This window comes from Chlorocebus sabaeus, chromosome 14 (genome assembly GCF_047675955.1).
Source record: "Chlorocebus sabaeus isolate Y175 chromosome 14, mChlSab1.0.hap1, whole genome shotgun sequence".
Taxonomy (NCBI): Eukaryota; Metazoa; Chordata; class Mammalia; order Primates; family Cercopithecidae; genus Chlorocebus; species Chlorocebus sabaeus.
The window spans coordinates 15,074,829-15,098,207 of NC_132917.1; the positions used below are offsets into that span (position 1 = coordinate 15,074,829).

The 23,379-nt window shown below is 40.8% G+C and overlaps 1 protein-coding gene across 2 annotated transcripts in view; it reads right to left on the bottom strand.

The window, feature by feature from the left end:
- The window catches only part of NBAS (NBAS subunit of NRZ tethering complex), a 414,675-nt gene that overhangs the window by 96,478 nt on the left and 294,818 nt on the right, over positions 1 to 23,379 (bottom strand). For both annotated transcript variants that reach the window (XM_038006212.2, XM_038006211.2), the window contains exons 41-44: positions 19,119 to 19,348; positions 13,942 to 14,052; positions 3,869 to 4,119; positions 2,494 to 2,828 (exon numbers count right to left, since the gene is read on the bottom strand). In XM_038006212.2, coding sequence (XP_037862140.2) covers positions 2,494 to 2,828; positions 3,869 to 4,119; positions 13,942 to 14,052; positions 19,119 to 19,348 — 927 coding nt within the window. The remainder of the gene's footprint in view (positions 1 to 2,493; positions 2,829 to 3,868; positions 4,120 to 13,941; positions 14,053 to 19,118; positions 19,349 to 23,379) is intronic.

Consider the following 23,379-nt stretch of genomic DNA (forward strand, 5'->3'; position numbering starts at 1 on the left):
CTTGGATTATACCATCTGAGCTAAGAGAAAACAACACAGTAATTAACAGATTGAATCTTTACTGGGTCAGGTGCACCTCTAACCCAGCAAAATACAGATATGTGCACCAACAACTGTACCACACATTTTCAGGGGTTGGCGGACATCTTGAAAGAAGTATAAAGTTAAGAAACTAAAGCGATGACAATGTGAATAATTCAAAATCACTTAACTTAAAGCATCGTAAATAACAGCTAAAACGCACGTGGACTTTACATCCTACTCTTACATGTAATCATACATAAAAGATTGCTGTTGCCAAGTCTAGAACTCTGTGTCCCCTCCACCTGCACGCTCACAATTAGCATACAGTCCCTGCTGACCCTGCTGGCTTCCCTTCCTGTCCTCACATAAAATATTTAAAACAACTTCCAGCCTGAGGGTGGGGTGGAAAACCGCCTGGGAGCAAAGGCACCTCCACCTTCCTGGATGACCTGCTGGCCTGTTAGCCCGGAAGGCTAGTTCACAAGTCTCAAATCTGAGCTGGTTCCTTGGATCTTAAACTCCCAACTTGGCTCGGTTCCTTCCCATATATAACCAGGTTCCCACCTGGACTTTCTCATTTTTATTCAGCTCTGCTCTGGACACATCCCAGGACATGCTGCTCCTACTGGGCTAAAAATACTCAGGGCTCTCTGGTTCCACTGCTCTCCCAGTTTCTGGAATGGTTCCAGGTCCCCTGACTCTAGTTGTTTGTTCTATGACATCTTAGAGATAGCAGAGTTCAGTGGTTAAGAAAAAAGGCCATGGGATAAATCTCTATGAGTTCAAGTTGACTTCTCTATTACCAACTTAACTTTGGTAAGCCTCAGTTTGCTCATCTATAAAATTGAGGTAATAACATTATCTCCCTCACAGATTACTCAGCCACAACCTCTGTCTCAAGGAAGCAGAAGTCTAAGAGAGATTCCTGAAGCTAAACCACACAGCTGATAAGTGATGGGTTCAGAGTTCAAATCCAGGTTTATATGTCTCTAAACACATTCTTTTCAAATACATGACGCTCTTGTCTTTTAAAATCATCCTTATTTTTCTCTTCAAAACCAACAAAAACGATGATCTCCTTTTCATAGCAGTGGTTGTGAAATTTAAAACCAAGATACATTACTAGGGTTGCAATAATAAGAAAATAAAGAAGTACTTGGTTATCCACAACTATTAATCTAGTGATTTGGTTAAAACTAGCATTCTTCACAGAAGTTGGAACCTCTGCCTGTGCCAACCTCCAAGTGAATGATTTGCAATTCTTGGCCTTTACAGTCTATTTCCAGGATAATACTAATTAAAATAATCATCTTTGGGATAGGGTACTGGGCAGACTTGGTGACTTGCAGGGAAGGAGCAGGCAACGGCAAAGACGGCAAGAGAGAAAATCAAATAGGAGCTCCAAAGGCGACAGACTTCAGCAGTTGAGTCCAAAGGCTAAGATATTTCCAGGAGAGAGATATGCCCAGAGTTCAAGTAGTGAAAAATGTCCATTTGTTTAGCAGCGGTGTCTGGGTGCGGGGACGGGAAAGGGGAGGAGGAAAACCCACATTATCTATTCTGAGTGAGGCTACACATTGCTGAGGGATTGAGTGCAGGTATTAAGATCCAGTCAAAGGGCACCAAACTGAGCATGGGGGAGACATCAGAAAATGCAATATGCACTTCCTTTGATAATTCTATCACCAAGTTACATACTGCATGATATGAATAATAACTTTTATATTTTTAATTTTTTATGTTTTTATTTTTTTGAGACAGTCTTGCTCTGTTGCCCAGGCTGGAGTGTAGTGGCATGATCTCAGCTCACTGCAACCTCCGTTTCCTGGGTTCATGAGATCCTCCTGCCTCAGCCTCCTGAGTAGCTGGGACTACAGCTGCATACCACCATGCCCAGGTAATTTTTCTTTTTTTTGGTGTTTTTTTTGTTTGTTTGTTTGTTTTTTCAGTAGAGACGGGGTTTCGCCATGTTGGCCAAGCTGGTCTCAAACTCCTGACCTCAAGTAATCCGCTCGCCTCAGCCTCCCAAAGTGCTGGGATTACAGGCTTGAGCCACTATGCCCGGCCAATAACTCTTTTAAAGACTCAGGTTAACCCAAGCTAAGTTGTTAGCCTGGTTTCCAATGCAGGTAATCTGGGCTGGGCACTGGGGCTCCTTTACATTTGTCAACTGGAAAGAACAGAATGGCATATTTACTATAAAGTGACATGAGAACTGTAACATGTTCTAAGTGTACATGTAAATGAGAAGAGTTACCTCTATTTTAGCATATTTTTATATCTGTAATAGAGAAAAACAACTTCCCAATTAAAATGCCTCCTTCATAGCAAATAAAAACTTTTTAAAAAGCCAACATGTAATTATTTTCCATTTCAAGAAAGGAAATAAAAATAAAATCTACAGGATGTAGGAGCAATTTTCATTTCTTCTAATGCGCTCAAACCACTTTCAAGTATCTTTTTGTTTACCTTGGTCACAGCTTTTGGAGAAAACGTAACTGCATCTACCACAGTGATGAGGTCACCTGGGTGGAGACGATCAAAGTACTTCATGCAGACATCATAGGCATGAAGCCACTCCGGTGAAGAGCCTGGGACTTGTTTAATGAGATGAGGGTCTCCAGTCCAGAACAACTTCTGTAACCAGATGGTGTACAGAGAGCTTGGGGAAAGCATCCGTCCATCCTTTTCAGGGATTTTGGGAACAAGTTTGGAAATAGATAAAATATTTTGACTTGAAAGAACTGGCTCCAATGCTTCAAGAGGACTCATGTTTTCATCTGTCAGCTTTTTGTAATTAAGACCTACCAGAAAAAAAAGAAAGTAGGTAAGCGGTTTACTCCAATGTAAATATATAGGCACCTTCAAACACACACACATAGCCCTCTGTATGTCTGAATGCAAAGATGTATCAACTTAGCTATAGTAGCTAGTTGAGGTTTTCTATTAGAAAGATCAGGATATCGGAGTTCCAGTCATAGCCCAAAACTTATTCGGCTGTGTGATCCCCCAGATTGGCCATTCATCTTCTGTGTGCCTCCATTTCCTTGTTTATACACTAGAGATGACAATATCTCCATGCCTTTGGAATCCCCTGTAGCACCTATGTTTCCTTCTATCAGTGCATTCACTAAACTGCATTACATTCCTTTGTTATTTATCTGGCATTTCACTAGTTATTTGAAGGCAAGGATTGAATCTTATTCCCTTATCCTCTGTGTCTAGGCCAGTGTCTCATTTGATTATTCAGAAAACAACTGATAAACTGAAGGGAACTCTCCCGATTATTATGAATATCAAACAAACATAGATTTGAATGTGCCTTGCAAATTATAAAGTATAAAAATTTAAGAGGTTTTAAGGGGTTTAATTTCTTAGTTATGAGCATAAAGACCATTCTAAAGATTTCCACAATTTAACAAAAATTCGAAGGCTCTTATTTTAAGTGTTCTATGCATATTTTAATCGTATAGGCTCCAGTGGAATGAAATTCTGCTGAACTGCCTATTATAAAGTGTCTTGGCCTTGCCCTTTATATACATAAAATATAACCAATGGGAATAGTGAAAATCCTGGAGCGGAAGTTCAAAACTTTGGATTTTAGTACCAGGTCTACCATAAGTCACTGTGCGACTTTCAATAGGTTTCTTACTCTTTCTGGTATTTAATTCCCTCAATCATAAGTGAAAGAGTTGGAAATATAATAACTAAAGTCAATTGGCTTCAAAATTCTGTGGTTTCACAGCTCTGCCAACCATAATGCATGAACAGGATTGTGTACAGAAAATTAATCCCCAGATTTAATTTAAAAGAATGAATTCAAGCAGGGAAACAATCATCCTACCTGATGCAACAACCTTAAACTTCTTCAGCAGCCGAATGTGGGTTTCTGGTTTAATGGCACAGTTCCCCAAATCTGCACAGCCACAGTTTTCCAGAAGAGTGAAATAATACAGCAGCCTTTCGTGATCAAAGCCACCAATAGTGGGGTAAATATACTTGACCATGTGCTGGTGAAAGGCTTCCGGATCAGTCTTCAAAGTCTCAAAGAGATGAAGGTCTTGGGCTCTATTTTCAATTTCTAGTGTGGACAAACTGAAATTAAGAGCCAAAGGAACTGTGTTAAGATTTTGTTCCTTTATTAAAGTGATTTTTTTTTTGACCAAGGAAGAAACACTACTTCTTACAGCTCCCTTCTTCCTGCCTACTCAAAGACAGTGAACCATCACCAGAACCCAATCAGCCTGAATAAAGGGAAACAAATGTGTTAGATGCCTACTAACATTTAACTGACTACACACTCATCATGTTGTCTCATAGGGGTCTACAGCAACCCTGTGAAGTAGGCTTTCCTTCAAGTTCCAGAAGTTGGGAAAGTTGTCTGATGCTTCCCAGCTAGGAAATAAACTAACATCTGTCAGCGTCCACTCTTAATCACGTATTCATGTCATAAAAAGGGTTTAAAATCTATGTTTCTTCACAGAAACAGAAACAGACTTATTATTTCAGGAATTTAGGAAATGATACAGAAAAAACCCTAAACTTTTAGGCTTAAGATTTACATGCAAGAGTCTTGAATGAATATTCAATAAACCTAAATTTTATGCTGTGTTCAGATAAAAGAAAAATAGAAAAAAAGGGATAATTAAACTTTCACTTAGGTTATCTGCAGTAATATTACTTAAATAAAACACATATCTTAATACTTTCATCCTAACTTAGATGTCTTTGCAATCTAATTTTTAAAAGTCGTTTAAGGTTAAACTCTTGGGAAAAGAAAATTTAAGGTATTTTTGCTTGCTTGATTGGTTTGTGCTTTTAGAAGGGGAAAGGAGGGGGTTAATTTTGGTCTTGCGCTTCTCCCTGGACAGAATCTGGACAGAACCTCTGGGCTAGTATAATCTCAATGCCCCTTACGTGATGAGTTCCACACTCCCTAATTGTGAGAGTCCTTCAGGCAGCCCTGCACTCACAGAAGTGCCCAGGTTCTAGGGTTCTTGGAAGCAGCAACGGAAGCATCTGGGGGCAGTAAGTGAGACCTTGGGTAGCAACAAAGTTAGGCTTCAAAAAGTTCTAAAGCAGCTCCTCTGAAATATGACAATTTGTTTATTGAAAGTGCCAAAAGACATGTTTTTGGTTTATGTAGATAAAGTTAGTATAAATCATGTTTTAAAACTTTCAGGAGAATATGGCAACACTTGGGATAAAAAGGGTAATCTATAAAGTCAAAGCATCAAGTAATTTTTAAAAACTGGTTTTTTTACTTTTGCTTCAAGAAAAACCTTATTTTTCCATTCAGACACAGTGTAAACATTTACAAGAATATCTCTATCTATAAATATGTTCCCAGTCTATAAAAATTTCTCTCATTGCCTCCTCTGAGCTATTGGCACGTGCTGAATATCCTTCTATTCTGTTACTCATAACGTATTTTAACTACTTATTACCTTGTCTATCTCCCTTACTAGACTGTGCTGCTTGATGGCATAGACCTTATTACATCATCTGAATCTCTAGTTTCTCAATACTAAGAACCAGTGTGTGGCACAAGGGAAACATTCAATATATGTCTTGTGAATGCTAAATAGATGAGTGCATGAGCAAAAACTTTGGTGTCCTCTAAGTAGAAGGCACTGTGCTCAGCACTGGGGAGGACATAAAGACTTACAGCATAGAGTTCCCATCCAAGTTTGAAAATCCAGTTGAGTTATACATACTTACAGTTAAATAATGATGTAAAACAACAGTATCACCTGACAAAGGGCACACAATTATAGTCCAATTAAGAGTAGGATCACTAAAAGCTATGACTGCAGAGGATGTAGAAATCAATGATAATGGAAGGCTTAGTGAAAGAAGCACTTGAATTTGGCATTGTAGGAAGAAATTAAGCAGAAATAATGTGAACAGAAGTATCAAGAAAGCAAAAGGGCCTGTACACGGAACAGTGAATATAAATAGCTGGGTGGTCGAAAATATTCTTGATACTATCACTATTCAAAGAACACCATCATCTCTGAAAGATAGTGTACACACAGTAGTATGGGACAGTGAATCACAGAATTTCTGATGTTCCTTCATAATTTCCAAATGAAGTCTGAAAACAATGTAGTAAGGAAGTGAATAAGAAACTGTGTAGTCGCAATAAAAGGAATCTTATTGACAAAGATTTGCAGGCAGAACAACATGCCAAACGGAGGAGAGAAAACAAATTTATATTTATCATGCTGATTACTTTCTTGCTAAGTTAAAGTTGGGTAATTATCAACTTACAGATGAGAAACTGTCATTTAGAGAGATTATATGACTTGTCTAAGACAAAGAGTCCAGATCTGTCTGGATTCAAAATACACAACTGCTCAGGACATCATAAAGCAACCATCAAGGTCAAGCACCCATGTCAACAACTGCTTCAAAACCAGGATTCTTTCTGCAACACAGACATGAGTTCTCTCTCCCAGCAGCAATAACCGAAAAGAGTTCTCCTGTCATACTTCATTCATAACACCTTGATAAACCAAGTATTCAAGACAGACTCATCTACAAAATGGACAATGACTGTATCATAACAGCTTTAGTTCATCTGTGTTTGACTTGATTATGAATATTGTCTCTCTCCATCCACATTACTTTCCCTCTTGCCCACTCACTTATTCTTCTGTGCCTACAATTTAGTTTGCCTGCTGTGCAATTTTACCTAATTATCTTGTCAAGACAGATACTGGAATATCTTTACTGACACATGATAAATACCCAAACGTCCCTTTTCAGTAAATTACAAGGTGCTAAGATCTTTTATAGATGCCAGTAATCAATAACTCATTTTAATCATTTCCATTGAAAGAAGCTGTTATCTTCCCTTTGGAACCAGAAAAGGGAAATCTTTCTTTGAAATCTTTGTTTAGAAAAAAATTCCAAAGAACCCATATTTAAAAGAGTAGAAAGAAATACCAAGAAACCATGGTGGTCTTTTCACTAATCAAATTAATGATTACCCTTCAAACCTGCTTAAGTGATTTTTCCTGAACCAAGTTTTAGTTATAAAGCAGCTTATATACATAGTGCATATTTAACTTTCGGCGATTAACAGAAGCAGCCAGCATTAGTTGTACTCAATGCACAGAAATAAATTATTAGTACTAATCTCATGAATAAGGTGTTCTGTAATGGCTTCCAGATGTCAGTCACCCAAAAATGTGATTCAAGAACATCATGTATTGAAAGGACTTTTATTTGTATAAGAAAAACAAATGTATTTAAACAATTTTTCTTTACTCAGCTGAGACTGAGTGATTACAAAAATTCATTAGCTCACTGAAGGGAGTACTTAGAAGGAAAGAGGAAGAAGGAGGCAAGAAGGAAGAAGGTGAATGGGAGAAGGGAGAAGGCTGCTGGGAAACGAGGAAGAGAGAATAAAGAGGATGAGGAAGGGCTGGAAGTGAAAATGTACAGATAACCTACCAGCACTCTTGTTTCTATTACCTCATTAACACTCATAACAACCCTCTGCAAAAGGTCTAAATATTCCTATTCTCTGAAGGAAGCTGAGGCTCAGACAAAAATCACACAACTAGTAAGAGATGGAGACTGATTCCAAGTTGGGTCTTTCAAGTCCGGCTTACTGCTTCTACTCAATAAAGCAATGAAGCTGATATTTTCACGCTGAAATTTTATGTTGGGCACAGTTCAGCTGCAGTGGCTTGTAAGCATTTTCCCCAAAGACTAACCCTAAAAGCATGAAGATCTATGAATCCACGTGAATAACCATCACTGCTGGTGAACAGTGGCCTCACCACTCACTACCGAGCAACAAGACATTCTGCCCTCCAAATCACAACTGCTCCTGCCTGAGGAAGTCAATCCAATAACTTAGCACACAAATGCCTCAGGATGATCTTGATGTACCACTTGATCCATAATGCTGCCTGACAGCTGAATATGTGATTACTCAAAGAAAACGTGGTCAAGATAATCATGGCATTTTTTAGTTTTGCCAACATTTTGGCCAAGTGTCTGCAAACTGAAGAATGGAATTTAACTAACTTTTCAAGAACACCCAGGCAGTTGATGACAGAATCAATAAAGAGTATCTTAGAGTCTATTTCTCATCATGCTGATATTCAGTAGTTATTTTATGAAATGTTTTATGACAGCAACAGAGTGAGAATGTTGAAGGTCATACGAATAGGCTTTGTCTCTTCTGTAAGGACAACCTGGTATCCCTAAAGCCTTTTAATTTCTCATAGAATGTCAATTCTAACTTGTCTATATATGTACTTCACATTGTGTCTGTAATTGGTGGGTTCTTGGTCTCGTTGACTTCAAGAATGAAACCACGGACCCTCGCGCTGAGTGTTACAGTTCTTAAAGATGGCGTGTCCGGAGTTTGTTCCTTCAGACGTTCAGATGTGTCTGGAGCTTCTTCCTTCTGGTGGGTTCGGGTCTCGCTGACAGAAGTGAACCTGCAGACCTTCCCGGTGAGTGTTACAGCTCATAAAGGCAGCGTGGACCCAAAGACTGAGCAGCAGCAACAGTTACCGCAAAGAGCGAAAAAACAAAGCATCCACACTACCCAAGGGGACCCCAAAGGATAGTCGCCAGCCAGCTGGGGCAGCCTGCTTTTATTCCCTTATCTGGCCCCAGCCACATCCTGCTGATCGGTCCATTTTACAGAGGGCTAATTGGTCCATTTTACAGAGAACTTATTGGTTCGTTTTGACCGAGTGCTGATTGGTGCATTTACAATCCTCTAGCTAGACATAAAAGTCCTCCAAGTCCCCACTAGGTTAGCTAGACACAGAGTACTGATGGGTGCATTTACAAACCCTGAGCTAGATAGACCCAGGGTGCTGACTGGTGCGTTTACAATCCTTTAGCTAGACACAGAGAGCTAGACATAAAAATTCTCTAAGTCCCCACTAGGTTAGCTGGATACAGAGTACTGATTGGTGTATTTACAAACCCTGAGCTAGATGCAGAGTGCTGATTGGTGCGTTTATGATCCCTTAGCTAGACATAAAAGTTCCCCAAGTCCCCACCAGACTCAGGAGCCCAGGTGCCTTCACCTAGTGGATCTTGCACCAGGGCTGCAGGTGGAGCTGCCCGCCAGTCCCGAGCGGCGCCTGCACTCCTCAGCCCTTGGGGGTTGATGGGACCGGGCGCCATGGGACATAAAGGCCAGAATTTAGAATTCTTTACAGGGTAGCAACCTGGACACAAACCCACCTGAACAACAGTAACCTTCAGGCAGAAATTCTATCTTCTGTTTCAATTCAGAAAAAGGTAAGGCGGATGCATTGTAGTTTACTCATCTCTACTCAGACAGACCTTGTTCTTACCCATTCTTGCATCTGGGACCAAAATAATCCTACTAGAGAATATGAAATCAGCTCTGGTAAACAGCACAGCACATTCAGAGTCCCCATGACCTGGGACCCCTCCCATGTGTCTGAAGGAAACAATAGTAAACTAACCAACATTGAAGAAGGTAGTATTATGATCTCTGGCAACCAAAATAAATCACTTGTATAACCACTTGAGTGACCAAAAAGTAGATATTAGAGTGAAACCAAAGTATAGGATGTTTGGCCTTGAAATCTGCTGTCTAAATAAGAAGGGAAAAGATGGAAGGTGTTACCAAGTCTGGCAGTATAAAGACATGTTCTGTCCTCAGTTTAGTTCTCCTTTGCTTACTCTATCCCAGTCACAATGATCTTTCTTTAGTTACTCAAAAACACAAGAACTGTCCAGGCCTTCTTTTCTCATGGTCTGGAATGCCCTTTTCTCCATTCCTCTTCAGTAGTCAGCTCCTTCCTCTTCATATCCAAGAGAGGCCTTCCCCTTGGAAGGCCTACTTCGTGTGCATTTCCTTTATGGTACTTACTACAACATGTAACTTGCTTTTCAGCAGCTTTTGTGGGGGTCAGGGTGATGGGGGAGGGTTCCCTATTAGAATATAAGCTCCATTAGGGCAAGGATGTGTCTGTCTTGTTCAGCACTTAACATTATGCTTGGAATACAAAGATACTAAGTAATAATAACAACATTTGATGAATAAATGTAGTACTATTACATCAGCCAGAAGCAGCCTCTGCATTTCAAAATGACCCTGTGTCCAAAACTGAAAGGTACTAATCAAATCAGCAGAATTAACAAGAATAACACAAAAAAATCATAATAGCCTCGATATAGTTTGGTTGCGTCCCCACCCAAATCTCATCTTGAATTATAGTTCCCATAATCCCCACATGTTGTGGGAGGAAAGCGGTGGGAGGTAACTGAATCATGAGGATGGTTACCCCATGCTGTTCTCATGACAGTGAGTGAGTTCTCATGAGATCTGATGGTTGTATAAGGGGCTTTTCTCCATTCGCTTGGCACTTCTTCCTGCCTCCCTGCCCCTTTGTCTTTCACCATGATTGTAAGTTTTCTGAGGCCTTCTAAGCTGTGTGGAACTGACTCAATGAAACCTCTTTTCTTTATAAATTACCCAATCTCAGGTATTTCTTCATAGCAGCGTGAGAATGGACTAATACAAATTTAAAAGAGCTACTCGGTTATACACTTTCCACAGATTTTCTCTAATCTTCACAACCCACTAAGGTGAGGATAATGATCCTTGTAACCTAGAAAATAGCGACTCAAGAGGATTAAGAAACATGGTCTAGGCTACATGGTTGGTGGCTATGGGCAGTAGACTTGGATCTGGAAACTTGATCTGACTACAAAACCCATGCTGTCATCAATAGGCCACAGGTACTCTGGTAGTTACTATTGTCTATAAAAATCCACCGACATGTCGAGAATAGCCCAGAGACGAAGATGGCTACTAAGTCTGTAATGAGTGACAAAGCAGCCTTCAGTCTGAGGGGCTCAACATGCCCCAGTGGAACCAAGAGGCTGAGAGCCAGTGGCTGCTAGTTGGAAGTGATTCTAGGCATTCATGGCTACCCAAAGCCATCACTGCTATTTAAAACTAGCAGGACATTAAAACAAAACAAAACAAAACAGCAGGAAATGGGGAAAAAAAGAGTCCAGCAACTCAAAAACATATGTGTTTATGAGAATTATCTCTGACAAGAGTGAAATTCCAGGAACACCTTCCATTACTGAAGTTGTGATCATGTGTCAGGTACTACAGGTTAGCTATTTTACCATAAAATAATTTAATTTGTATTACTCCTTGCTTAAAGTGGAGGAAAATGAGCTTCAGAGAAGGGAATTATCTTGCCCATGGACACACACCTAGAAGTAACACCAATAGGATTTGTTTGATCTAGCTATTTTGATTTTAAGGCTTACGATTCATCTGCTATATAATGGTATTTCACCCAACCCTCTCTGTGTACACTTATCCGCAAATGTGCTGATGCAGGTGATAACCTCCAAAATCAACCAGGATGAAGGGGAATGTACAATTATGAGAAAAAGAACTTTACAGGGGAAAAACTACTTTTTAAAGGAACAGTAAAACAAAACCCTAAAACAAAAAGCAACATTATTTCTCTTGTAACTTCCCAGTGGCACACGCTCAATAAATAAATGTTGGGCAATTTCTATTGTATTAACAAGGCTGATTTCTATGTTACCAAGCTAGATTAAATAGTAAGGTAAACAGCTGCCTTTTAAGTAAAGAATAGGCAGCACCTAACACCAATTACTAAATCAATATTAAGTGCTTTGCCACTCACAAGTGATGATGCCAGGAGGTAATGATTTCCTGCTTTTGTAATTGCTGTGCATCTGCATAATCACAGTGCTATCAGGTATAATGATATGCCAGGAACAGTCCTGCACATCACTCGATTGCCTGATAATTTATAATATATTCAGAGACCAAGGAAGCATCCTGTTTGTACAGATACAACACCCTTTTACATAACATTCAATGAAAAAATAAAGATATTTAATAAAATGCCAGGATATTTTTAAATGCCAATTGTAAGAAATATTTATTTGAACATTTACTGTGCCTCAAAAATGATGACATCCATGCAATATTTATCATAGATAACATTATCTCCCATGTAGCAATTTAATACTTAAAAAGGAAATGTTAAAATTTCTAAGTGTTTAATAACAATTACAGGTGCTAAAAATAGCATTTCTTGACCATTCAGCAGGATTTCACCCCATTCAATACTCACTCCCCTTCTTTAAACTCTTTCTTCCCATGGCTTCCCTAAAATAAGATTCCTGTTTTCCCTCTTATCTACCTCTCCTGCTGCTCTCTTTCTGACCCTTTTTTAAGCAGCCCTTCCTTTACCATTTTATATGTGGAAGAGTTCAAGCACTGCCGCAAGCTTTCTCCTTTCCTCACTCTCTGTTCCTTCCCCAAGCGCATCCACAACATCACTTATTTCTCATCTATGTGCTTATGACTCCCCAGTTAGTATTTCTAGCTCCGTTGGAACCCCAGATCTGTAAGATCCAACTGCTGACTTGGCCTTTTCTCTTGACTGTTTCAGTGTGTTTAATTTCCTCATTTCCTTGTCTATTTTTTCTTTCCTTTTTTTTTTTTTCTTGGAGACAGAGTCTTGTGCTCTGTTGCCTAGGTTGGAGTGCAATGGCATGATCTCTACTCACTGCAACCTCCATCTCCCGGGTTCAAGCTTTCTCTTGCCTCAACCTCCCGAGTAGCTGGGATTAAAGAGGAGCCTGCCACCATGCCCAGCTAATTTTTGTATTTTTAGTAGAGACAGGGTTTCTCCATGTTGGCCAGGCTGGTCTCAAACTCCTGACCTTAAGTGATCTACCTGTTGTGGCCTCCCAAAGTGTTGGGATTACAGATGTGAGCCACGGTGCCCGACCTCTCTTGCCTTTTCCTCACACTCCCCTCAAAATACCTTACCTCACTGGGTGCTTCCTATCTCACTGAGTAATGCCACCATCTAGCAGGTGAACAAGTAAGAACCTAGGGGTGCATTGTGACACCTCCCCTTTTACTCACCCTCATATCTAGTTTATCCTTATCAACCAATATACTAAGTACTATCTATTTCACCTTGTAAGTATCTCTAAAACCCATTCTGGCCTCCTTTTCTGTACCTGAAATCCCTACTCCAAGCCATGGTCAATTGTCATGCTGTCTGTTACCATAATAGCTCCCTAACTGGTCTACATATGTCCACCCTAACTTTCCTAAAATCTTTCAACACAGTAGCCAAAGTGATCTTATTGAAATGCAAACTCTGGTCATATTATGTCCTTGTTCACCAGAATCCTTAACTAACCTTCTATTATCCTAGCCTTCTATTTATTATTCTCAGGAAGAAGTCAAAAGCCCTTGCTAGGGCCTCCATGATCTTGCCATACAGCCTGGCTCCTATGCCTTGCCCCAGTCTCATCTCACACCATGTTCCACACGAATCCTTGCACCTCACCAACACTGTCCATCTCTTCCTAATCAAAGGGCCTTTGAACTTACTGTATTGTCTACCTAGAAAATGGTTCCCTTCTACTTGTGTAGTTAATTCCAACCCAATATTTAAGTCCTGCTTAAGTGTTACTTCCTGGGAAAAGCCTCTGCTACCTATGCCAAACCCTCTAATTGAGCTCTATTATACAGTACTTTTCAGAGTTTTAATTTCACATTTGCTTATGTCATTATTCAATTATCATCTGTCTCCCACTGTAGGCTGTAAGTTCCAAGACAGCTAGGATGCCTGCTTTTGCTCATCCTTGTAACCCTAGTGACTAATACTTAGTCCAGTACACAAAAAATTTTCAGTAAAAACATTTGAATGAATATATCCATGAATGGTAAAGATGTATCAAAGGAAAGAACTTACCAAGACACTAGTCCACTGTAGATGAAAGGAAAACTAAAATTGTACTTTACAGCTTCTTCCAGATTCTTCAAAAATAGACTCTAAAGAAAGACATGGAAATAAACGTATATATGAACTGTGTGCTTACCCACTGTCCGTGAAGAGGAACTCCAAATGGGTCATAAAAACTTCCCAGCGGGAGACACTGTAACGTTGTGCCAGAGACACGGCAATGCTGTAGACGCTTTCCTCTAGGGTTCTGCAGAAATGTCCATCAGGCCCAGGAAGGGAGAGAGGAGAAACAAATGACTTCAATCAGCAACGAAAATGCTCATTAGGACTGCTCTCCAGTGAGAGGGGTGCAAGCAGTATGGTCCTTAACAATACAGTTCACAGTGGTCCAGGAAAAGTACTTCCAAGGAATTGTCATGCTCTTTTTCACTGTGGTACATTACAATTTACTAAGGACTTGTCTAGACCAGTAGTTCTCAACTGTGCATGATGTTGTTCCCCAGGAGACATTTGACAAAGTCTGGAAACATTTTGAGCATAAAAAGTGGGGCAAGGGGCAGATGCACTACTGGCATCTCATGGGTGCTGCTGAGCATTCTACGTCGATAGTCCCACACAGGCATCCCCCAGTAGGGATCCCGAGCACCCACGTGGGCATCCCCCTGTAGGCACCCCAAGCACCATGTGTAGGCAGTCCCATGGAGGCATCTAGGGCACCCCGCAGACATCCCACATAAGCATCCCAGGAATCCCCAGGTAGGCATCCCCACATAAACATCCGGAGCACCCCCTGTAGGCAGCCCCACACGGGCATTCCTAGCACTCCACGGAGGCAGCCTGAGCACCGCGCATGGGCAGCTCTGCGTGGCATCCTGAGCACCCGGTGTAGGCATCCCAAGCATTCTGCATAGGCAGCCCCCGCAGCCAAGACCTGTCCAGTCAGAACGTCACAGTGCTGCGGCTGAAAAGATACGAACTAGACTCCGGAGCCTACAATCAAAACATAGTGCATCCCTGGTCTAGGGGTAGAGATTTGAGAAAGCGCAATGAGTCACTTAACAAACTTCTATGTTTTCTACCCTGTGCCAGGTATTGTGCTAGCTCCTTAGGAAATAAAAACAAACAAGCATCTTTCTTGAGGAATCCACAGCCTAGTGGAAGACAGGAGATGTGAACCAGCAATTAAACATAGCGGTGGTAGAGCTAAAAGAGAAGACCATGAAGTTCCACAAGAACGGAAAGTGACCAATGTGAACTGCAACTAGGAGGACAATTACACACACACCCAGCCGAGGGTGGGAGGGAGAAGAGCCTTCTGAGAGAATGAGGGCTTCTCAGAGATGAGAGATAAAGCGAGGGTCAAAGTGAGGAACGTACTGGGTCCTCAGGCCTGCTAGGAGATCTGCGTCTCATTCTCCAGGCAATGAAGAGTCCGTGAAAAGTTTAAACCAGGGAATGACATCACCAGATTTGAGGATCTCTAGGCCTATAAATAATTCCAAGAAAGCAGTCCTGAGCACTCACATTAAGGCCATTTTAGAAAGACTACTGCAAGACTGACTCCTATTTTCCAGTAGAGAAACGTAGGATGGAATTTTTAGTTGGAAGAATGGTGTGGGTGAAAACACAGAGACAGAAAAGAAACCTGTTACTATTAAGTCAGTCTGCTAAGACTGTATTTCCCCAAGCTAAGGAAACCATGGCATTTATATGCTTGCATAGCCAGGGGCTGGCAAACGTTTTCTGGGAAAGGTAATATAGTAAATATTTCAGGCTTTACTGCCAGTCTCTCTGGCATAGTCTTCTTTTTATGGCTTTTGTTTTTGTTTTTGTGTTACTATAAAACCTTAAAAAAATGCTAAAATCATTCTTTGTTCATGACCTATAAAAGAGACAAAGGCTGGGATTAACTTTGTCAACCCATGGATTAGGTCATTGTCAATTAGAAATTATTTTTTTTCTTTTTTTTTTTTTCTTGGTGAAGACAGGGTCTTTCTCTGCCTTCCAGGCTGGAGTGTAGTACTATAATCAAGGCTCATTGTAGCCTTGACCTCCCAGGATCAAGCCATCCACCCACCCACCCACCCCAGCCTCCAGAGTAGCTGGGACTACAGGAACATACAACCACACCTAGATTTTTGTTTGTTTTTGTTTTTGTTTCTTTAGTAGAGACAAGGCCTTGCTATGTTGCCAAGGATGGTCTTGAACTCCTGGTCTCAAGCATGCCTCTCGCCTTGGCCTCCCAAAGTGCTGGGATTACAGGTGTGAGCCACCACACCCGGCCTAGAAATTGTTTCTTGAAGTATTTATTTGACTACCTACCTCCACATCATGGAATGAGAATTCCTTGAGAACAGGGGACGATTACTAATTCATCCTTTCTATTATGGGGGTATGGCACATTGCCAGGCACAAGACATTTTCAATAAGGGCTGATATCTTTATCTCTTGGTAAAGGTGGGAAGGACCCAAACTATGTTATACCCTCTTCACAGTTACCCTGCCTGACCCCTGAGAATGTATTCCCTAAGACATACAGATAGTAAAGGACAGGTACAATGCACTTACAGAAAACTAATGGCATGAAAATGGACATGCAGCTGGGTGCAGTGACTCACACCTGTAACCCCAGCACTTTGAGAGGCTGAGGTGGGTGGATCACGAGGTCAGGAGATTGAGACCATCCTGGTAACACGGTGAAACCCCGTCTCTATTAAAAATACAAAAAATTAGCCGGGCGTGGTGGCGCGCACCTGTAGTCCCAGCTATTTGAGAGGCTGAGGCAGGAGAATCACTTCAACCCAGGAGGCGGAGCTTGTGGTGAGCTGAGATCCTGCCATAGCCCTGCAGCCTGGTGCCACAGCGAGACTCTGTCTCAAAAAAAAAAAGAAAGGAAAAGAAAAAAAGAAGAGAAGAGAAGAGAAGAGAAAAGGGACATGCAGTGAGAAAGATAAGGAAGAATGGTCACACTGTGTGCAAGTGAAGGTGATGCTGCAAACGGAAGGATGTGAATCCTTCGAGAATTCTTGTGTGCGAGACATTGACATCCCAACTCCATAGCAGAAGAAGAAAGCAGCAAGCTGGTGGAAACTCTGAGGCATCTTAAAGAAGCCATTCAAACAATGCCGTATATTTTTCTAAGTAACAGATTGTACAGAAGATTCTATTATATATTTATCAAAAGCATATATTTGTTCTCTAGGACATACTTCAAATAGCATATGCTAGCTGCATGCTTAACAAAGAAAATAAAAGCCAAAAACTCTAGCAAAATGTAACTGATGATATAAGGCATGCCTTGCCTTATAAGTTTTTATTCTGCATGATAATCATCTTCTAAGAAACCGTGAACATGGCACCAAGGATGACCAAATGTCCCCCGCGAAAGCATACTGGACTTAAGTAACCCAAGCTCAACTCCTGGCTGTGTGACCTTGAGCAACTCTTTAAAGCTCTCTAGTTCTGATTCCTTTTCTTACAAGTCAGAAGTTGGACTCTCAGGTCACTTTCAAATTGGACACTAAATGACGTTATGAAATTATGAACCTCTGGAAGGACAGAGGAGAAGAGAAAAACAATTCCATATTTCTCTTCTTAATTGAGACCAGCTATAGGTTGTTCCTGCTATTTTTCTTTTGATCTCTCTATGCCATGCCTTATTCTAAAGAGAATTTTGGGTGTCTTCTAATAAGAAAGAAGTCCAGGCTAATATAAAAGTATTACAGAGAACCAAGATAAGTTTGCCACCTTCTGAAGGATTTAAATGATAATGATAAAAAATAACATACTCCACTACCACAATCAAGATTATTTTTGCTATTTTAAAGTAAGTTTTCAGGAGAGAAAAATAACCATTAAATGTAGGTACAATTTAACCTTAGTTTCAAAGGCTGGAAGCCTAGAGACTGAATCACATCCACTGCTTCCTTGAGAATGCAATGGGTAGTAGTAGGGGAGGCATATGGTGCTGTGGTGAAGATGTGAGGCTTTGCGATGGATCCAGGTTAAAATCACAGCTGTGATTCTCACCATCTATGGAAACTCAGCCACTTACTTGATATCCCTAAGCACCATTTTTCTCAACTATAAACTAGGGATAACAACATTTTATGTCATAGGGTTATCCTTGAGGATTAAAAGACATTTATACAAAGTTTATAGAGCACTTTGCATAGTGCCTTGCCCATGATAAGCACTCAGTAAATTATGGTCTTAAAAACAAAACATCTCTACTTAATAACTGTTGTTGGTGAACACACTTTCCCAACTTCTAACATGTAAGTACTTCTCATTTGACCTGAACAATGAAAACAAAAAGCAAACACCAGCACTAAAACCAAAGGGAATTCCACATTGAGAAAGCAAGGTCTCCGCCTGGGCCTTGAACTGAGCGATCATCTCACAACAGGCCTGCTCTTCTTTTGACAGGGGGAAGGGACTAAAGGGAAAACAGCTGGCTTCTCTTTCTCTAGAAGACCAGGACAGATAAAGTTACCCTGAACGACAAGTCAATTGTATCTAGTTGACCATACTGAAGAAGAAATTAAAGTGCCACGTGCTTTGAAAAGTGAGATTTCTAGCCAGACACAAAGGACAATCTTATTTTTAAATTTCCATCCTGAGCTTCCCATTTTTCACCCCGACCACGTTATTACCTCTAACATGGTCATAATTTTAGAACTGGGCTATCAAAACTACAGGAAATTTTTTTAAAAAATAGAAACTTAAAAAAATAAGCTTAAAAAAATCCTTATTTGGTATTTTTGAGACAGAGTCTCGCTCTGTTGCCCAAGCTGGAATGGAGTGCAGTGGCATGATCTTGGCTCACCACAGCCTCCACCTTCTGGGTTCAAGTGATTCTCATGCCTCAGCCTCCCGAGTTGCTGGGATTACAGGCATATGCTACCATGCCTGGCTAATTTTTGTATTTTTAGTAGAGATGGGGTATGGCCATGTTGGCCAGGCTGGTCTCAAACTCCTGACCTCAAGGGATCTTGAGATCTTGGGCCACCTCAGCCTCCCAAAGTACTGGGATTACAGGCATGAGCCACCACACCCAGCCAAAAATCACTATTTTAACTAATAATTTAAGCATCGTGGGAAACTTTTTTAGCTGGGAATGCTGTCTGCATTTACTGATTGGTTTGGAGAAGGCACACAGCCCACATAAGACTAGAAGAAGTTGGGGAAAGCCCTATTCATAGCAACCATGAATGTAAAACTTCAAAGGACTGAAATTAATAGTCCTGGTAGCTGAACTTGTTCTTTTGCAGTTTAAATCCATCCTCTTATGAGACAAAGGGTATCACTTACTCTGCCAGACCAAGGATAGTCTCCCTTTTATACTGGTCATCTGCAGTAAACCGCTGCACGTCCACACCCTTCCGAAGGCCCTGAAGGATCTGCGCCTGAGTCAAATCCAGGAGACGTTCATTGTAGTAGTGTAACTGCTTGGTCAGTGAAACAAGGTCTTCAGGCCAGGCTTCATGCCCATGTCGAGTCACATGCCTGGTGACCATCTTGATTAGTTCTTTGGGATCAGCCTAGGAAAGACATGGAAAAGAAGACATTTGACAAACATCATACAAACATGAGCAAGTGAGTAACAAAAGGAAGAAGGCCATGTCTGCAAGGAACTGTTTGGCTCTGTACACTATTGCCATTTCATAAGGCTCACAACGGCCCTGAAACGTCAGTTTGCAGAAGTGGCACTTTACCCATGTAGCAGACCACAAAGACAGGACACAGAACCAGGCCTAAAAACAGCTTATTGAACTCAGGACACAGAACCAGGCCTAAAAACAGCTTACTGAACTCTTGCTCTGTTCTTCTTCAATCTTAAAACCTCCAAACGCTTAAAAAACCATATATTCTTGCTCTTTCAACTACTATAAACCTCCATCAGATTTGTCTCCCAACCATCTGATCACTCACAGTAACTCACTCTGGAAGTAATTTTCATCGCCATTGCCTCTGGATAAATTTGCTGTAGACTACAATAAGTGTTCTCAATAACAAAGTTGCAGTTCAATAACCTCACTATAAATGGCTAGACCGTTGAGGAGAAAAGTATTTTCTCCAGGGATAAGTTCAGGAAAAAACCTCCACCCTGTTCCTGAAATTATAAACAGTGCAAGTTGCATAAAAAAAGGCTTCCAACCAATTTTTACTCTTCTAATTTGGGGCTCAATGGGATATTATTCTATGATTCCTAGCAGCTTCTCTAATAACAAGAAATTCATTCAAATAGAACACAACCTAGAATCCAACAGCTGACAGGAAAGGAGAGTAAGTGATTAACTGGCCACATTTATTTGTATTAAAGTTGGTCTGGGTGTTAATGAAGTTACAGAGCTGAGCCATGATTTTGGAATTACTTAACAGGGAGCTTAATACTTGAACAGCACTAACTCGATCAATCCCAATTCCTGGGAAGACATGCCACATATTTAATATAAGCAAATTAGAGGAAAAAAACAAGAATATACCTTTGGTTCTCAGAAACACACAGCTAATTATAGTAAGCCGTCAGCATTTCCAGTGTGTAAGCCATTATTCTGAGCTGGATAGGAGATTTGTCAATGTCTAGATTACCAAACCTAGCCTGACATTCTTTCTCTTGATCCTATTAAGGAACAATCTGGGAGTGCCGATAAAAAACAATTAAAGAAATCTTCTTAGATTCTGGCACACGGATTTGAGTAAAAGTCAATCTTACTATATTTAGTTTTTTTCCCTACCTGTATGCACACACTGAGTCCTACTCTCAAAACCACAAATATGTGTCTCAAGTTAAAAGAACTGGGTTTGAATACAAACTAGTCCATAGTAAGCTACAAGGCCATCTTTCATTCATTCAATAAATATTTCTTGTGCACCTGTTAAGTAACAAGTCATTCACTAAGAGGACATGGCTCTTCCCTACAGGAATACAATCTATCAGGACAGAGAGTCATGCAAACAACTGTAAAATGGTGTGACACAATTAAGCCTAGGGTGCTCTGGGAATACACAGGAATGGGCAGATGTTATCAAAGTTTTCTTCAAATAGTTAATGTCCAGGTTAAATACTCAGGTACCATATCAGCAAAAAACAGGGAGACAATTCCAGTAAAAGGTAGAAAATGTGCTAACATCTATATGGCTAAGGCTTGAAGGAAAAATGAAGTGTATAAGCCAAATCTAACTGCCATTAGGGAGTGATTTGGGAACCAGCTGCATATAAACAGGATTCCTGGCAACAGATTTAGGCAAAGGGGATGCCGTGACCCAGCTCTTAGTGCATCTATGGCTGACATTTAACTAAATCCCCTTTCTATCTGTTGGCCAAACCCCTCAGGGCACCACCCTGAACCTCCACCTCTGCAGTTCTCTGGCGCAGGGATGCTGCTCATGGGCCAGCTGGCCCATCTTCACCTGCTTGGCACTCTGGTGTGCACTGCCGTGGCCTGCTGCTCTTATGCCTCATCTGATTTGCACTTTCATTCCCAGTTGTAGAGAGAGCAAGACCAAATATCCAATGATCATGGTTTTAGGGTGGCAGGAGAGCTCTTTTTGTTGTTCCTTGAAGGAGTTCCTAGTGCCCCAGATTTATACCCCACAACCAAATCTATGTTCAGCAAAACAATGAAGAAGGCTTTTCTTCATGTATATTCTCACCTGGTGCTTTCAGACTAAAGTTTTCAGCCTGAACTTGCTGAATACACCTTGCAGGAAAGGCTATAACCATCTAACCTATCTCTCCATATAACTCCACACCCCTCTCTCTACCAGGCTATTTATTGTTTCTATCCCCTACTCTTAGAACCAACTCCCTTAGTTCTCGCAACGGTTTCTCATAGTTTTGTTCCACATTCATTTTTGACTTTTTATTTTCCGGTATCTCCAAGATTTAATACATGTACTAGGAGAGTAGCCTACACTTCTCATTAGCCTCAATGGTAGAACCCTGCTGGTTTCCATTCTCTTTGTATTCTAATATAGTCCATGAAACAAATCCCAAGGCCAGGTGAAGAGAAAAGCTCCAAAATATTAGTGCATAGCAAGAATGAGCACGGTTATTGCTACAAACATTTCCACAGGCTCTTACATAACCTGCAGAAAGTTTTGAGTCCCCACATACAACCTTCATATGTGACCAAAAGACAGTATTGTCTCCTTTTGTCAATGAATAAAATGACATGGCACAGTGAAATAAGCACAGACACACAGAACTTACTAGCTGAATGACCTTGTACAAATCACTTAACTATGAACTTCACTGTCTCATCTATAAAATAGCAGTGATAATATACAGCGTTCATGGTTGTGAGAAGCCTAAGAGACAATATATATAAAATGTACAAACCAAAACCTGGCAGAAAGGAGGTGCTCCAGAAATAAAAGGAACTCTGGAATTGGCTAAAAGGCACACACAAATCATAGTTTAAGTGTACCTCTACTGTGTAATTCATTTTGCACTGCCTTCTCTTAAATTAAAACTTCTGGAGGGCAGAGACCATGTGGATATCATAATTTGCAGAACACAGCACAGTCTCCTGCACATATCAGGTACATGGTCAAAGCAGGAGCAGACTGGACTGGCTTTGAAGTCTGTAGTACTGGTTGATATTGCAGCTTCCCCACTCAGCAGAGACGCAGGCTGGAACAAGTTACCTCCTATCTGTTTCCTCACTTATAAAAGAATGTTAATAGCACATCCTCCTCAGAGTTTGTTACGGGGTACTAAAAAAAAAAAAAAAACAAAGGTATTTTAAAGCTCTCCTTTCTCCATTATTCTATGAAAACAAATTGGACACAGAGCTTACTCTGAAAGAATTAAAAACTACTGATTGACAAAGATGTACACATAAACAATTCAGAGAAGGCATCCAAATATAAGCAGCCTTACACAATCATAAGCCAAGAGTTTTGGAAACTCCATGGAGGGAGCAGTTGATTCCCTTTCTTGATTCCACGGGGACTCAGTTTCTTCAGACATAAAGCAAAGGAGCATCACCAGGTGATCAGCTTTCTAAGACTGAAATCCTAAAAATGTATAAGAATTCTGTCATCAAGAGGCTAGGCACGGTGGCTCACACCTGTAATCCCAGCAATCTGGAAGGCAGAGTGGGAGGTGGAGGCAGGTGGATCCCTTGAGGTCAGGAGTGGGAGACCAACTTGGCCAACATGGAGAAACCCCGTTTCTACTAAAAGTACCAAAAAAATTAGCTGGGCATGGTGGCACTCACTTGTAGTCCCAGTTACTCAGGAGGCTGAGGTGGGAGAATCACATGAACCCAGGAGGCGAGGTTGCAGTGAGCTGAGATTGCACCACTGCACTCCAGCCTGGATGACAGTGCAAGACTTCTGTCACTGAAAAAATAAATTTTTGCAAATCCCTGCAGGTGTAGAAGGAAGGATGTTCTATGAGGCTAGAGGTTCAACTGAGGCCAGAGGTTTAAGACCAGCCTGGGCAACATAGTGAGACCCTGTCTCCACAAAAAAAATTAAGAAAATGAAACTTAGCCTGGCATAATGGTGCATGCCTATAGTCCTACCTACTAGGGAGGCTGAAGCACAAGGATCACTTGAA